Below are 16,481 nucleotides of genomic sequence, written 5' to 3' on the forward strand. Positions count from 1 at the left end.
GGGTAAAGTCAGAAGCCCGGGAGGGTGAGAGAATTCACCAGAGCCAGAGCAGGGAGCAGGCCCAAAGTACACTGCTGAGGGGAGCAGCGGGCAGCAGGAGAGGTCTGCACGCCATGTGGGACCCTCGCCCGGTGGCCAGGGATCAAACCAGCGCTGCAGAGGCTGTGGGCAGCTTCACAACCCAGTGCTCAACCGCTGTGCCACCAGGGAGGCCCAGGACCACAGATTTAATTCTGCAGTCACACCACTATCATCCGTAATATAGTAGGACAGTTCATCTACATTAAAAGAGCCAAGAGTAAATGTCTCTTTTGTCTGTAAGTTGGCAGTTAATGCTGAAATTTGTCAAATGGCCCTTCTAAAATTATATTTGTGAAATATACAGAAAATTAGATTGATTTTAAAAAAGAAAGTTGAAATTTTTACTCTTATGTTAATCCAGGCAAACCAGAAAAAAAAAATCTGGGGAAACTTTTACATGGTGTGACAGTGGTTAGAAACAAATCATTAGTCCATTGACAAAAATTCTTTGATGTTTTGTTAATCATATCGCCCAGTAGATAATTCCAAAATTAGTTGGTTGTCCCTTTCCACGGTATACTCTCTAATGAAGGGTTCTTGTGTATTATCTATTATCCTGAATTACAACCTATGAAAATGTCATAAAATTAACATTACGTAAGATTCATAATGAAGCTGATAAACTGATGATCCCATTATTTTTTAAAAAGATTTATTTATGCATACAAGAGCTGGGGTACAGGCCAGAGGTGCAGGAGGGTGAGAGGATTCACCAGAGACAGAGTGGGGAGCAGAACAGGCAGAAGGGCCAAAGTACACTGCTGAGGGGACCAGTGGGAGAGACAGGAGAGGTCTGCTGCGCCATGTGGGTATCTCCTTGGCCAGCCAGAGATCAAACTTGTGCTGCAGAGGCTGTGATAGCTTCATACTGCTGTGCTTAGTAACCCTTGTGCCACCAGAGAGGCCATTCTTTTTAGTACAAAAGAATTGGGAGAACACTTTTTTTTTAATAGAGACATGTTTTTATTTATTTATTTGTTTGTTTGTTTGTTTGTTTTGTTTATACAAGCACTGGGTACAGTCAGAAGCGCGGGAGGGTGAGAGAATTCACCAGAGCCAGAGCAGGGAGCAGAGCAAGCAGAAGGACGGAAGTACACTGCTGAGGGGAGCAGCGGGCGGCAGCGCGCCATGTGAGACCCTCCTCTGGTGGCCGGGTAGCAGCAGGGGATTGAACTGGCGCTGCAGAGGCCGCTGGCAGCTTTGCAACCCAGCGCTCTACCGCTGCGCCACCGGGGAGGCCCAGAACACATTTTTTTAAATAGAAAAAGCGATGTATATAAAGCTTGAAAATTAACTTGCATCATACCAGTGTCCTCCCACTTGAATAGTATGCTACTGTGAGATTTTAGAGGGTTGGCAATTATTATGACTGAAATCCCTAATATAGCCCAAAATGTCAATTGCCATAAAAGGTAAGGTTATTTAAAATTTTCCCTTTACAGGGGGACACCCTAGTGGCGCAGGGCTTAAAGTCAGTGCTATCACTGCAGCGCAACTTGGATCCTCCACCAGGGAGCTGACCCACATGGCACAGCACACATCTCAGCAGTGTGTTTCAGTAGATTCACCTGTTTTGCTCCCCTCTCTCTCTCTGGTGAATTATCTCACCTCCACATCTCTGGCCTACACTCCAGTTCTTGTATGCTTAAATAACTCTTTAAAAAGAAATTTGCCCTTTACAATATCATACATGAGATTTTTTAACATCTGAATTAAGTGGATAACCTTACTCAAAATCTACCACGCTGATCTTTTTTCAGTTCAAGTGTACACTTAGTTTTAACAGTCCTAGAAGAAAACATTGACTACTGTTAAAACAGACTAAAAGGGGCCTCCCCGGTGGCACAGCGGTTGAGCGCTGGGCTGCGAAGCTGCCCGCAGCCTCTGCAGCGCCGGTTTGATCCCCGGTCACCAGTGAGGGTCCCACATGGCGCGCAGACCTCTCCTGCCGCCTGCTGCTCCCCTCAGCAGTGTATTTCAGTCCATTTGCTTGTGCTGCTCCCTGCTCTGGCTCTGGTGAATTCTCTCACCCTCCCGCACTTCTGACTGTACCCAGTACTTGTATAAATAAATAAATAAATCTTTAAAAAAAAAAAAAAAAAACTAAAAGAAGTATCCTTCAAGGGTTATCACCTGACTCTTTCAGAGATCAAAATCAAGGGGAGAACAAACCAAAATCTGAAAATAAGGGTAGCTAAATTAAAATTGGCTCTCTCAAATGTAATCATAGCCACAGCCTACCGGACTAGGGACTAAGACTGCAGTAGAACTTCAAAGGCAAATGGGCCTCCCTGGTGGCGCAGCAGTTGAGCGCCGGGTTGCGAAGCTGCCCGCAGCCTCGCAGCGCTGGTTCGATCCCCGGCTGCATCACCTGAGGAGGGGTCCCACATGGCGCGCAGACCCGGCTGCATCACCTGAGGAGGGGTCCCACATGGCGCGCAGACCTCTCCTGCCGCCCGCTGCTCCCCTCAGCAGTGTACCTTGGTCCTTCTGCCTGCTCTGCTCCCCGCTCTGGCTCTGGTGAATTCTCTCACCCTCCCGCGCTTCTCACTGTACTCAGTGCTTGTATAAATAAATAAGTCCCTAACAAATAAATAAATAAATAAATCTTTAAAAAAAAAAAAAAACTTCAAAGGCAAATGACTTCAAAAAATCTTTTTTGAGGACCTCCCCGGTGGCGCAGCGGTTGAGCGCTGGGTTGCGAGGCTGCCCGCGGCCTCTGCAGCGCTGGTTCGATCCCCGGCTGCTCCCCGGCCACAAGAGGAGGGTCCCACATGGCGCGCAGACCTCTCCTGCCGCCCGCTGCTCCCCTCAGCAGTGTACTTCGGTCCTTCTGCCTGCTCTGCTCCCTGCTCTGGCTCTGGCGAATTCTCTCACCCTCCCGCGCTTTTGACTGTACCCAGTGCTTCCATAAACAAAACAAACAAACTAATAAATAAATAAAACATGCCTCTATTAAAAAAAAATTAAAAAAAAAAATCTTTTTTGATATCCTAATACCCAACTTCATGGAAGCAAAATTGAGGAGAGAAATGATGGATTCTGGAAAGAGGTTTCACTGGAACAAATTATAGAATTAATCAAAAGAACCTAAAATTCAACACATTCTTACATGACTAGCCACACAGAATTTGTTTTCGTGAGTAGCTAGAAGGAATATGAATAAATCAGAAGACAGTGATTTAAATAGTTTATTTTTTAAAAAGGCTTTTTTTGGGCAATGCCACAGTCATAGGAGTGGAGAGAGGTAACACATCTTTTCCTACCATGCTGCTTTTTATACCTCCTGCACAAAGGTAAAAATTTTTGTTAATTTCATACAAAATAGAGGTTGGCAAACTTTTTCTCCCAAGGGCCAGATGATACACATTTGTCTTTACAGGTCACACCCAGTCTCATATTCTTTCTTTTACAATGCTTTAAAAATGTAAAAACCATTGTTAGCTTGCACCATACAAAAAACAGTCTGGGCCAAATTTGGCTTGTGGTGAAGTTTGCCCAGGCCTGGTATAAATTACCTACTTTCTGTCTTATTAGAGAAATTGTCTCTTCAGGCTTGACAGTCTGTTGCCTAAAGTCAGAAAAAGGTTTTATTTACAATTAAATGCAATTGTGGTTTTTGACAAAAGTGGGGGAATGAAGAGTTCCTCTTGCTTTTGACTTTTCCATTCATCACTCACTCAACAAATTTGTTGAGAGCTATTATGTACACTCTTAAATATCTTTGTGTTAAATAGCTTTGATTCTCAGTGTTTCTTCCTTAAAAGGGCAGTTCCTGCAGTTTCTCTAAACCTGTAATTAGTAGGTCTTTATTCTCATGTTTTAGAGCAAATCAGAATTAAAATCTCTACTAGCATTCAAGGATTCATGATTATTAAAAAATCATTCTAGCTAACAAAATCCTTGCACCTAATACTGACACCTCCTTCTTAAAATCACAGCCTAGAGAGGAAAAATACACAACTATTTCTACTTTAAAAGATTCCTTTTTCTTCCATAGGATAAAACTTTAAAAAAAAAACTTCTCAAATGGAGAATATCCACCAAATAATTTCTTCTCATTTCCTAGTTTGTTGCCATGTAACAAAGTTTGGCTCCAGATAAGGCTCTTCATTAGCTTCCTATGTCAGCCACGAGACTCGACGGTGGGTGAGTGCCGAAGGAAGTGACACTCCAAAATTTCACCTCCAGGAAAGAGTGCTCTTGCTTCTGCTCCTCCAGGATGAAAACTGTAACCATCAGCTTCTGATTATTCCTGCTATCTGTCCAAGGGGAGGGGAGACTTACTATTAAAATATAAAGGTTTTTCCGGGTCTTTGGTACAGACGTCAACAACAAAAATCTGGTTCCCCACACCACAGACACATGGCACGGTTTAGAATTAGAAGTGTTTGGTTTCCTTTTGACCGTGTAAACAAAAGGGGCGATGCCTCGGGACACCACTGTTCAGTGGCCTCTCATTGCTCTTAAATACACACGTGCACAACCCGTCCACCCGCTCATCAAGTTCGTGCGGAGAAAGGCGCGGGCCAAGGTTACCGCTTTCGTTCTCCTTTCTGTGTCCTTTTCTTTTCCTTTTCCTTGCGCTCTTGCTTGGCTAGTTTCTCCCTCTCTCTCTGCAGCTTGTCCTGTTCCTTCTTCCTTTGGGACTCATCCCGAAGTGAGTCTCGCTCCAGTTTTCGAGCATTAAGGACATCTTCCACATTGGTGTTCCGGAAGAGAGCTACAGGTGAGTTAAGGGAGTAGGGTTCAGGTCACTCAGGTTCCAGCTATTGCTCTTTTTACTCATTCTCACTGTCTTCACGCTTCATGCTGAGTCTTGAATTCTCTACCTACTCCTAGTCTTAACAAAAGAATCCTATGTTTATCTTTGATCTAACAGGCAATCCTAAAACTATCCTCAGAGGCCTCCCTGGTGGCGCAAGGGGTTAAGTCTCAACACTATCAAGCTGTCACCAGCCACTGCAGCACAATCCCAGGCCAGGGAGCTGACCCACATGGTGCAGCAGACCTCTCCTGTCTCGCCCAAAGCTTCCTTCAGCAGTGTGTTTCAGTTCAATCCGCCTGTTCTCCTCCCCTCTCTGTCAATGGTGAATCCTCTCACACACACCCCCCACACCTCTGGCCTACACCCCTCCTCTTGTATGCATAAATAAAAATAAATTTTTTAAAAAGCAAAATAATGTTAAAATATTTAATGAAATTACATTCTAGAATAAGTACTTTTACTGTTCAATAGCAGAATATGGTTAGAATATTTGGGTTTGTTTTAGTGAGTACAGTATTAATTTATCTGGCAATTTTTATGTACTTGGCACCACTGAAACATTTGAAAAGAGTTACATAAGTTCTTTAACCTTACTAGATTTCATCAACTGTCTTTTTTGCCTAGATCACTAAAGCTTAAAAACCATGGTCTAATAACCATAAACTCTAAATCTATAAGATATGAAATAATATACATTTAGGCAGTTAAAAAATACCTAGCCAAAACCTTAGCTTTCATTTTTTATTTCCAAAACAATCCATTACTATCAATCTCCTCCCTCTCAAAACATGACTTCCTGCTTTAGTGCTTTAAAATGAATGTCTCTCTGAAATTATCTCCCCTTTGCTGATAATTCAACCCCACTCATCACTTTAAGAATGTGGATTTTCGAAATTACCTTCTCTTAGCAGCTCCTCACAAGTGATTCTGCTGGTGGGAACTTTCCTCAGCACATTTGTTTCAATATGTCCATATTTTTTGCTTAACAATATCCGATGTTTGTGTTCCCTTTCCAACAAATTACAAAATATTTGAGGACAAGGGCCAAAACTTTATTATTTTAATTGCTTTGACACTGTTGGGAAACCGAGTGTTAGCTACGGGAGTAGAGATTCTTATTTTCCCCTACAAAATAAAAACCAGTGGGTCTCCCTAGTGGTGCAAGGGGTTAAGCACCGCACTATGAAGCTATCTGCAGCCTCTGCAGCATGAGTTCAATCCCTGGCCAGGGAGCTACCCACATGGCACAGCAGACCTCTCCTGTCTTGCCCACTGCTCCCCTCAGCACTGTATTTCAGTCAATCTGCCTGTTCTGCTCCCCATTCTGTCTCTGGTAAGTCTTCTCACCCCCATGCTTCTCGGTCCTGTACCCCAGCTCTTGTATGCATAAATAAATAAATCTTTAAAAGAAAGAAGAGAAAAACTAGTGACAAATCCCTTCCTGTAAGCCAATCCCTTTAAGGTATATGTTAACATGTTTCCTTTGGGGAAAGCTCTTCCTAAATTAACTAGAGCTGTCCAATCAGTGGGGCTCATAATGCTGGCCTGATATGAGCTCCTGGAGGAAAGGGATGCCCCCCTATAACGACAGAAAAATTAAATCTGTTCCTTGAGAGCAGTCTATGGAGAAACACATGGAGATGGACACAGAGAAGGATACATTTGTCAGAACCCAGGTTCACTGTGGCGGCACCTGAGTCACCCTTTTCATCTGCTTCAGTGAGTGACGTTAAGGAAAGTCGGATGGAAAACAAAGGTTAGCATGCCCAACCCAACATCAGAAAACATTCAATAAACTGATGAGTGGGAAAAACGTGGAATGGAAGGACACTGTCAAGGACATGGTGATAAACCCAGTTATGTCATCTTTAGTAGTCTCAACTGAGGGAAAACTGCATCCTCAGTAAGATCTTTTCTCTTAGGGCTATGAAGAAACTTAAATTGGCCTGGCTGAACTGCAGTATTACCTGGAAGCCAGGGAACGGTAAGATGACCTCTAGAACAGTGATTCACAGCCCTTGTACACTGTTGGCGGGAATGGAGACTGGTCCAGTCCCCATGGAAAACAGTTTGGAAGGTCCTCAAAATATTAAAAATAGATCTATATACAATAACCAGCAATTCCACTGCTAAATATCTACTGAAACATTACAAAATCACTAATTCAAAGGGATACACACTCCTGTGTTCATTGCAGCACTATTCACAATAGCCAAGTTATGGAAACGAACTAAATGCCCATCAACAGAACAGTGGATTAAGATGTGGTGTACATACACAATGGGACACTACTCAGCTATGAAAAAAAGGTAAACTCTCTTGCCATTTACAATGACATGGATGGAACTAGAGGGGGTTATGCTAAGTAAAATAAGTCAGAAGGAGAAAGATAAATACTGGATGACTTCATTCACGTGTGGAATAGAGAAAAAAACAAAGGAACTGACAAAACTAAGCCAAACAAACCCTAACTTATGACTGCAGAACTGAGGATGCTATAGGGGGTGGGAACAGAGGGAGGAGGCCCAATGGCCTAGGGTAAAGGACTATGATGGTGGGGGTGGTGTGGTGATATATATGTGAGGAGGTATGAACCTACTCCCCTAAATCATATACAGTTTTGTATATCAATGTTACCTTAAGAAAGAAAAAAATGGGCTTCCCTGGTGGCGCATCTCCCCCCACATCTCTGGCCTGTACCCCAGCTCTTGTATGTATAAATAAATATTTAAAAGAAAAAAAGGGGGCATCCCTGGTGGCACGAGGGGTTAAGACAAGCTATGAAGCTATCCACAGCCACTGCAGCACCAGTTCGATCCCTGGCCTGCCAGGGAGCTAACCACATGGCGCAGCAGACCTCTCCTGACTCACCCACTGCTCCCCTCAGCAATGTATTTCTGTCAGTCTGCCTGTTCTGTTCCCCACTCTGTCTCTGGTGAATGCTCTCACCCCTCACACCTCTGGCCTGTACCCCAGTTCTTGTATGCATAAATAAACCTTTAAAAAAAAAAGAAAAAGAAAAAAAGGGTGCAGCAGACCTCTCCTGTTTCACCCACTGCTCTCCACAGCAGTATATTTCAGTAGATCTGCCTGTTCTGCTCCCCACTCTGTCTCTGGTGAATCCTCCTACACTCCCACACCTCTGGCCTATACCCCAGCTCTTGTATGCATAAATAAATAAAATTTTTTAAGGAAACAAAGGGGTCCGGTCCTCCTTGGTGGTACAGCGGGTTGAGTGCCACACTGTAAAGCTGTCCATAGCCTCTGCGCGGGTTTGATTTCCGGCTGGCCAAGCAGATACCCACATGGCGCGGCAGACCTCTCCTGCCTCGCCCGCTGCTCCCCTCAGCAGTGTCTTCGGTCCATCTGCCTGTTCTGCTCCCCACTCTGACTCTGGTAAATTCTTTTACCTTCCTGCACCTCTGGCCTGTACCCTAGTTCTTATATAAATATATCTTAAAAAAAAAAAAGTGTTCCTAGAACTCCCTGGGGAACTTGTTAGAAATGCACATTCTTGGGCCTCCCATGGACCTACCAAATCAGAAACTCTTGCGGTAGGGCCAAGCAATCTGTTTAAGCAAATCTTCTAGCAGAACTGCTGCTTAAAATGTTGTTTATTTAACAACAACAACAAAAAAGTTGTTTATTTAGCTAAAGAAATGAGAATTACGTAATTGGAACCTGGGCAAAAAAATCATGAAAACTGACCCAAAAAAACCTTAAGAACTCTTTCCTGACCTTGGTTTGTAAAGCTAATGTTTCTGATATGATGTCCACTCCATTCCAGTAGACTTAGTATTTCCTAAGCAAATTTCAAAATCACAGGGAACCGAACCAACCCCTATCAGTAGTACTTCCACATAGTCCCCAAAGTCCAGATTTACTCTTGGAGGTCCAGTTTCACTTTTGATCATTTGGTCACCAGAATTAAAAAACTCAAATGAAACTGCTCCAAATTTGGGAAACCCTCACCAAAAATATCCATGTTCCAGGCCTGGTTTTGCCATGAATTCTCTGACTGTCTCTGATCATCCATCATCTCTTAATGCCTTAATTTCCTTATTAACCAGGAATATAAAGATGGACTATAAATATGGTACTATACTACATAAAAAGGCATTACATAGAATTATTAATACATATAAATTTAAGGAATCACAGCTATACCTTGTTTTTGAAAACACAATATAGATGATCCACTATTAAGACATTATTTGTTTTACACTGAAGTCTTCAGGAACATACTGATTATGTGTTGAAAAATATAAGTCTAGTTTCAACAGCATTCCTCATACCCATGAAAGGTAATAGATCACTGCTATTTGAAAAGGGAAAATTAAGCCACAGAGGGGGATTGGCAACTTGCCAAAGTTCACTATAAACCAGAAAAGGCTTTTGGCATGAACCTCAGGGAACGGTGCCAAGACTCCAAAAAGGATATTCTTCTTCATCTGTCACATCAGCATACTGAGCCAGGAGGGCAGCTTTTCTCTGCTTTTCCTCTTCTGACACCATCCGGGGTTTCACCACGATCTGTGCCTGCTTCTCAATCAGGGTGGCAATGGCCTGTACCTCATCTGGGAGGTGGTGAGAGGGGAGAGACAACAAGGTTGTATGTGGGAGAGAACAAGCTCACTAAACCACTAGCCCATATGAGCAGTGCTTGGAGTCAAGGCAATGGCATCTGCTGACTCCTGAGAGCCCTGGGATTCAAAGGAGGTGCCTCAGGGGCCAATGAAAAAGGCAAGGAAAGGCCACACAGGCCAGGCTTTAGGTCTTGTATCCATCATCAATCAAAGTAGCCCTGCTTTTATTTTATATACTGAAGTTCTGCTGCTTAAAAAAAAAAGGTAGAAAAGCACTGCATTTAGAACCCCAGAACATGCAACTTTCTCCCCTCTCAACCCAGAAATTTAAGAAGGAATCTAGAATCAGCTTAAGCTAGTCCCTGTCATGCTGATAATTATGCCAAGTAAAATCCTGTATTTTAAAATAAACTCAACTATTAAGTTCGTCATTCTCAAAGAAAGGAGGCACTGGTATAAAGTAATGGTTCTCATCCCTGGTTGCTATTTAGGATCATCGGGGAAAACTTTTTAAAAAGACAATGCCCAGGTCCCGGCCCCGAAGATATTTATCTAATTGGTCCATGGTGTGGCCCAGGCATTGGCATTTTTTTTAAAGACCATCAAGTGATTCTAATGTGTAGCCAAGACTAAGAACAAACAGCCTAGACAGTTTAGAATAGATTTTATTTCAGTTTGGCATTTTTTTTTTAAAGATTTATTTATTGATTGATTTATTGATTTATACAAGCACTGGGTACAGTCAGAAGCACAGGAGGGTGAGAGAATTCACCAGAGCCAGAGCGGGGAGCAGAACAGGCCGAAGGACCAAAGTACACTGCTGAGGGGAGCAGCGAGTGGCAGGAGAGGTCTGTGTGCCATGTGGGACCCTCCTCCGGTGGCCGGGGAGCAGCCGGGGATTGAACCGGCGCTGCAGAGGCTGTGGGCAGCTTCGCAACCCAGCGCTCAACCGCTGCGCCACCCGGGAGGCCCCAGTTTGGCATTTTTTATTTGAGTTTTCCCTAAAGTATTTGTCATCCTAATGGTGGTTCTATTAGTCCATTTCTTTCATTTTAAAGGGCTCAGCTGAAAAAAGCAAAATACCAATCATAATGTATATCATGAAATGAGGATATGAAAAAGGTGGGAGACAGGAATATATAACTGATCCTATACCTGCAGTGCAAATCTACCAGGGCCAGTGGAAAGATGAAAAAGAAAAAAAAAAAAACACACAATGAAGATAACTGTGGTCAGTTGCAATGGAAAAATATAAAAGCGGAAAAGTAATAAGTGTGAGTGTTTTCTAGCTTAAATTATCTTTGGGAAGATGAGTAAAGGAGAAAACTACAAATTCTCTTCCTAACTGGTCTATAGTAAATGTTATTGGAAAAGGCACTGAAGATTAAACATAGATCCAACCCTACCTTCTTTTTTCACCTTGGTGACAATATTCTGAGTTTCAGACCATCGTTCCACAATCTCCTTGCAGATGTTAAGGAGGGAATCTTCTTCCTAGTTGGAAAAGGAAACCAGTAATTTCCTGCCTGAAATCACAACCTGAACAAAGCTTACTTACAACTGCAACTCATTGTTCCATTTCACATGTGATCCTCTTAACAGTGCTTTTCCCCCTAGCATTTCTTTTCTAACACACTATTTAACTTACAGATTTTGTTTTTACCTGCTAGAATATAATCCTTTTGAGGGCAGAGATTTCAGTCCATTTTGTTTCCCAAGGGTACCTCAAGCACTTAGGATAGTGCCTGATATACAGTAATTAATAAAAGAAAAAGAAAAAAAGATAACTCAAGTCAATCAATGCAAGTACTATTGAGAGAATAAACGCAATACTTTTGTTTACTGTTATTTGCTCCTGGCTACATATACTTACTGTTCTTGAATTTTACTGACAAACTTCTTAATTTCTAAAATTTCTTAAATCCTAGCCCAACCTGGTAATTAATTTGGCTATGTCATTTGTTTTTCTTAGAAAAGCGTTTGTTACAACAGTCTGGGGCTGCCACATGCAGCCCAAATGATGGACAGAGAGTAAGCAGCACGTTGAATTAGGTGTTTAATATATACCATATTCATTGGCCCTTACTTTGTAAAGACACTCCTTTGTTGTTTTGCCATAAAATACCTGACCAGGGCCTCCCTGGTGGTGCAAGGGATTAAGATACAACCTAGGAACCTATCCACAGCCACTGCAGCACCAGTTTGATCCCTGGCCAGGGAGCTACCCACAGGACACAGCAGACCTCTCCTGTCTTGCCCACTGCTCCCCTCAGCAGTGTATTTCAGTCAATCTGCCTGTTCTGCTCCCCACTCTGTCTCTGGTAAATCCTCTCACCCCCCCAAACCTCTGGCCTGTACCCCAGTACTAGTATACATAAATAAAATAAATCTTTAAAATACCTGACCAATTCTTCCCAAAGTCAGTGTCATACAGAAGGAGCTAGGAAAACTATGAGAAAATTAAGCATGGTGTGTGAACTGAGCAGATGGAGGGGGAAATCACCCTTAGAACTTTGAGGTCCTGCAGTTCATGTAAACAAAAGGCAGATACAAAGAAACAAACCTGTTTGTATGTAATTTTGTCTCTTCTACTAAGAGACTGCTAATAGTCTAAGGCAAATTCATGCCTGTCTTTATCAGCAGACATACAGCTCTAAATAACGACATCATGAAAGAACCAGTTAAGAAGTTGGTGCCAAGAGATACCCAGGTTATTTCAACTTTTCTATGGAGTCTTTAGAAATTTCCCATCAGGAAATAAAAACTTAAATTGCTCTTGCACCTTACAGCCTGCAATGTCAGGACACATTGTTTGTATTTCCATTAAACCTATGAACTGCATGAAAGCTTTCCTAGGTACAGGCCTATCTCAGAGAGCAGGTTCTGGGACTAAAAAGGTGTCCTTGCCAGGAAAACCTGAAACAGCTGGGTTATTTCAACCAAGTGCTGAATTCAACAAGCTTCCACCAAGTGCAAATGGAGATGAAGGTGGCAGAAATGATGAGGTTGGAAACGTGGACATCTTGGTTAGTTACTACTTAAACACAACTTAAAGTACACATTTCTGAATTTTTGAATCAGCTTCTAACAGGTGAAATACCAAGTTAATTCTCTTTTCTTTAAAACTCTTATCTCTTTATTCCCTCTCTTATCCCCTCCCACAAAAGCCCCCCACCAATGATTACAACATTCCTAAATACTGTAAACAGTCAAGCAAAGTATTTGCTTCAGTTCTGCCTAGGCATGAAAATACCTCTACCGCCTTCTTGACTCCTACTTCCAAAATAGGAATCCAGAAGGCACTTCCTGCCGGCTTTGATCATGGGACAGTTCTGGGCACAGCCTCTTAAAGGGCACAGACATCCCAGAGCACTTTATTTCCCCCCTCCGAACACTGTCTACGGTTGGGAGTGAAACAGGTTGTTAGAGGTTTATAATGAAACTCCCATTTAAATATCAGTGCTTAAAAAAAAAAAAAAACTCACCCGCTCACTCACAAGCATGAGAGAGAGCCTTGTTTCTAGACACAAGGTAAGACCATTTCTCTCTATGCACTTGCAACCTTCCGGCTCTCCAAAACCCTGGATGGGGAGTAAATCTTTTCCCCCCGCCACCAGAATTAGAGGAAGATTGCCCTTTCGGGTGAAACCATTAGTCCTCCTGAACACCGATTAAGAAAAGGGCATGAAAAGTACGACAGGCGTCAGCGTGGCACTGAAGGAATGTGTCCGGATTTCTCACCAGGAAAGCAGCGAGGATACCCTGCAGAGCATCCAGTTTCTCCTCCTCCTCCTCCTCCTGCAGGACACCCAGTATGTAGGCACCGTAAACGGCTCGATCCACTCCCAGCGCCTCCAACCGTCCATCCAGCCACGATCCAAAACTGCTACCCCCACCATCGCCTTCACTTGCGGCTCCCGCGGCCAATTCGCTGGGCGCCGCCATCTTGGGGTCAGGGTCCTGCCAGCCCCGAGGGTGCCTACCGCAGTGCCTGACGGGCTGCGCCTCAGACCCACTGCGCAGGCTCAGAAAGGGAACTCCGTCGCCCTGTAGTGACAGTTCCGGGCGCTTTACACCTTTTTTTTTTTTTTTTTTTTTTTTTTTTAAATGCATACAGGAGCTGGAGTACAGGCCAGAGATGCAGGGGGGTGGTGAGAGGATTCACCAGAGACAGAGCAGGGAACAGAACAGGCAGCCTGACTGAAGTACACTGCTGAGGGGAGCAGCGGACCTCCGGAGAGGGCTGTCGCAGCATGTGGGTTTCTCCATGGCTGGGGATCGAACTCGTGCTGTAGAGGATGCAGATTGCTTCATAGTGGGGTGCTTAACCCCTTGCGCCACCAGGGAGGCCTTGGCTTTACACCTTCTAAATGGAGCGCATCGGGGCCTACGCACCGTCGCGTGGTCTCCCAGAAACCCCGATAGGTGAATAGGTGAATATTCTTAACAAGCTCCTCATTCTTCCCTTGGAGGAAGTTCAGAAAACCAGAGTTACTTGCCAGGGTTACACTGCCAATAAACTAAACCCGACTGGAACTCAACTGTGGTTGCAGCCCTTGAGCCTGCATTACCAATCTGCACTTGCACGCGCAATCGTGGACTCTAAGCCACTGACTCCTACACAGCTTTCCTGTAGGAACATGCTCATGCACCCTGCCTAACCAGCGGCACTACTGACTGCTACCACCCTCCACTTCCTGCTTCTCCCCCAGAAAACAATCCCTGACTCCCTGGGTTAAGACCACTCCAGGGTTCTGTAGTTGCTTCTCTGCACTTAGTGTGCTGTAATTAACTCTGTACTCGACACACAGTAGGAGCTCAATAAATGAACAGGTACCGTCTAGTCATCTCCTTTGCTCACTCACTGAAACTTACACAGGAATAACCTCGAGGAAACTTACTTACCTTCTGGCAGGCAATGTGCCAAAATGAGTTCATTCTTTATCTTTCCTCATCCTCCCAACAACCCTGCACAGAGACAGTCCACATATATTAAAGATAAGGAAACTGAGACCAGCCTCACAGCTACAGGAGGCTAAACAGAGGCAAGAGCTTGCCGCTGACTACCAAACACCTGGCTTTGGATTGAGAGGAATTATTTAAGAACCTGGGTTGGCTCTACTTAACTGCAGAGGAGGCTGGCAGATCAGTGACTCCTTCATTCACTGAATAGAGCAGCTTGATTTCGCTGGTAGGCACTAAAATGTAAAACGAATGTCACAAAAATCTCTGCCCTCAAAGAGCCCTCATGTCATGTTTAAACTGGTGACTACAATGAGATAAATGTTTTGGTGGAGCTTTGTCTAGGCCTGGAAGATTAGGATGACGTTCATTGCCTTTTGAAATGGGGCTGGAATCGGTTGAGATGGGGACCCAGAAGAGCTTTCTAATGGAGATGCTGCCTGTACTTTTTTGAGAATGAAAGCTCTCTTTAGTCAAAAAGACTGGAAGGAGAAAGGGAGCAGACCCAGATGCGGGGAACTATGTGTAAAGGTTTGTTCGGGACCTCCAGGGGATCAGGTATGATGAGTAACAGAGTTCAGGGGAAGACAACAAAAAGAAAGCAGGGGGCTTATTTGCTTTGCAAAGGGTGACTTGGGAGCTTTGTTATTATTGGGATAATGTAAATGAATGGGTATCAAACACTATAAAGCTCAGTAGAAATGCAAGATAGTGTGAATATCAGCTCCTGGGCCTGTTTGGCCCTCTTTCAGGTCCTCAGGTATGCTTCTAACCTAAGGACTGTCTTACAGGCAGGGCTTGTCATTTAACAACCTTGGGAGACATCATGGCTCATGGATCACAGTTTTAAAACAGTGCAGAGCATCCTCAACCAGAAAAATAACACAATATTTTTTTTTAACTTTTGATTTTGAGATTAAAATTACAGACACGTATCCATAGCCATAGTACAATATCAAAATCAGGAAATGATTTTAGTACAAAGCACAAAGGCTTTTTGAGGGCATCATAAACTTCTCACAAACTGAGTGAAGGCTGTCCAGACCTTGAATTAAAAAATCCTCACTGTCTATTTTATTCTAAAGTGCCCATTGTTAAAAAAAAAATTCACACTGGGGCCTCCCTGGTGGCGCAAGGGGTTAAGCACAGCACTGTGAAGCAGTCCACAGCCTCTGCAGCATGAATTCAATCCCAGGCCAGCCAGGGAGCTACCCACATGGCACAGCAGACCTCTCCTGTCTTGCCCGCTTCTCCCCTCAGCAGTGTATTTCAGTAGATCTGCCTGTTCTGCTCCCCATTCTGTCTCTGGTGAATCCTCTGGCCTGTACCCCAGTTCTTGTATGCATAATTAAAAAAAATTCACACAACTGGGTAAACGGCAGAAAGCTTACAGAAAAAGTCAAAATGACTTTTTGCTCTATAAAAAGATGCTCAGTCATATTTATAATTTTTAAATATGCCAATTAAACTTGCAATGAGACTCTAGGCTTGCTTCTCAGATCACAAAGCCTTATAATTGGAAAATGAGCTTCGGAAAATGTTAAGCAAGAATTAAATTGGTGCAATCTTGTTGGAGAGAAATTTGAAAAGATCCAGAGTTTTTACTTCTGAGAATTTATTATGGTACCTATATGTGTGCAGGATAACATAAGGATATTCATTGCAGTGATCCTTATTGTAGTAAAAAGACAGAAATAGTCTGTATTCTATACATAGGCAACTGGTTCCAAAAGGCCACACAAAGCACTATTGAACAGCTGTTAAAAAAAAAAAAAAAAAAAAAGAGGCTCTTCATGTCCAGAAGTGTAACAGAATGCAAGATACATTGTTAAAGAAAAAAGTGGGGCTCAGAAAAGTATATTTGCTACCATTTGTGTTTGCAAAGAAGGTGGAGTAGGGGGAACACATAGAAATAGAAGTCCTTACATGTGAATAAAATATCTCCAGGAAAAATACACAAGCTTTGTAAGCATGCCTGTCACTGAGGAGGAGAACTCAGGGAGACTAGTTTTAAAGCTCTTGTTTTAAAATTAAGAACTACTTGTTACTTTTATTTACCTTCCTTTTTTTTTTTTTTTTTAAGA

The 16,481-nt window shown here is 43.2% G+C and overlaps 1 protein-coding gene across 1 annotated transcript; it reads right to left on the reverse strand.

Moving 5' to 3' along the window:
- Nucleotides 1-3,223: 3,223 nt before the first annotated feature.
- CCDC43 (coiled-coil domain containing 43) lies at nt 3,224-13,407 on the reverse strand. Its single transcript, XM_037493988.2, has 5 exons — nt 13,177-13,407; nt 10,842-10,929; nt 9,291-9,426; nt 6,510-6,568; nt 3,224-4,804 (listed from the first exon to the last, which is right to left on the reverse strand). The coding sequence occupies exons 1-5, from the start codon at nt 13,378-13,380 to the stop codon at nt 4,617-4,619; spliced, it is 675 nt and encodes a 224-aa protein (XP_037349885.1). The 5' UTR covers nt 13,381-13,407; the 3' UTR covers nt 3,224-4,616.
- Nucleotides 13,408-16,481: the final 3,074 nt, after the last annotated feature.

This window comes from Talpa occidentalis, unplaced genomic scaffold (assembly GCF_014898055.3).
Source record: "Talpa occidentalis isolate TD23 unplaced genomic scaffold, MPIMG_talOcc4v2.1 talOcc4.7, whole genome shotgun sequence".
In the NCBI taxonomy this organism is placed as follows: Eukaryota; Metazoa; Chordata; class Mammalia; order Eulipotyphla; family Talpidae; genus Talpa; species Talpa occidentalis.

What these genes read in the sequence shown, in the direction of transcription:
- CCDC43 (XM_037493988.2), bottom strand. Translation starts at nt 13,380, where the DNA reads ATGGCGGCGCCCAGCGAATTGGCCGCGGGAGCCGCAAGTGAAGGCGAT. An exon ending in CACCAAGGTGAAAAAAGAAG is followed by an intron (nt 9,427 to 10,841) that starts GTAGGGTTGGAT and finishes ACCACCTCCCAG; the next exon opens with ATGAGGTACAGGCCATTGCC. An exon ending in GATGTGACAGATGAAGAAGA is followed by an intron (nt 6,569 to 9,290) that starts ATATCCTTTTTG and finishes AACGTCACTCAC; the next exon opens with TGAAGCAGATGAAAAGGGTG.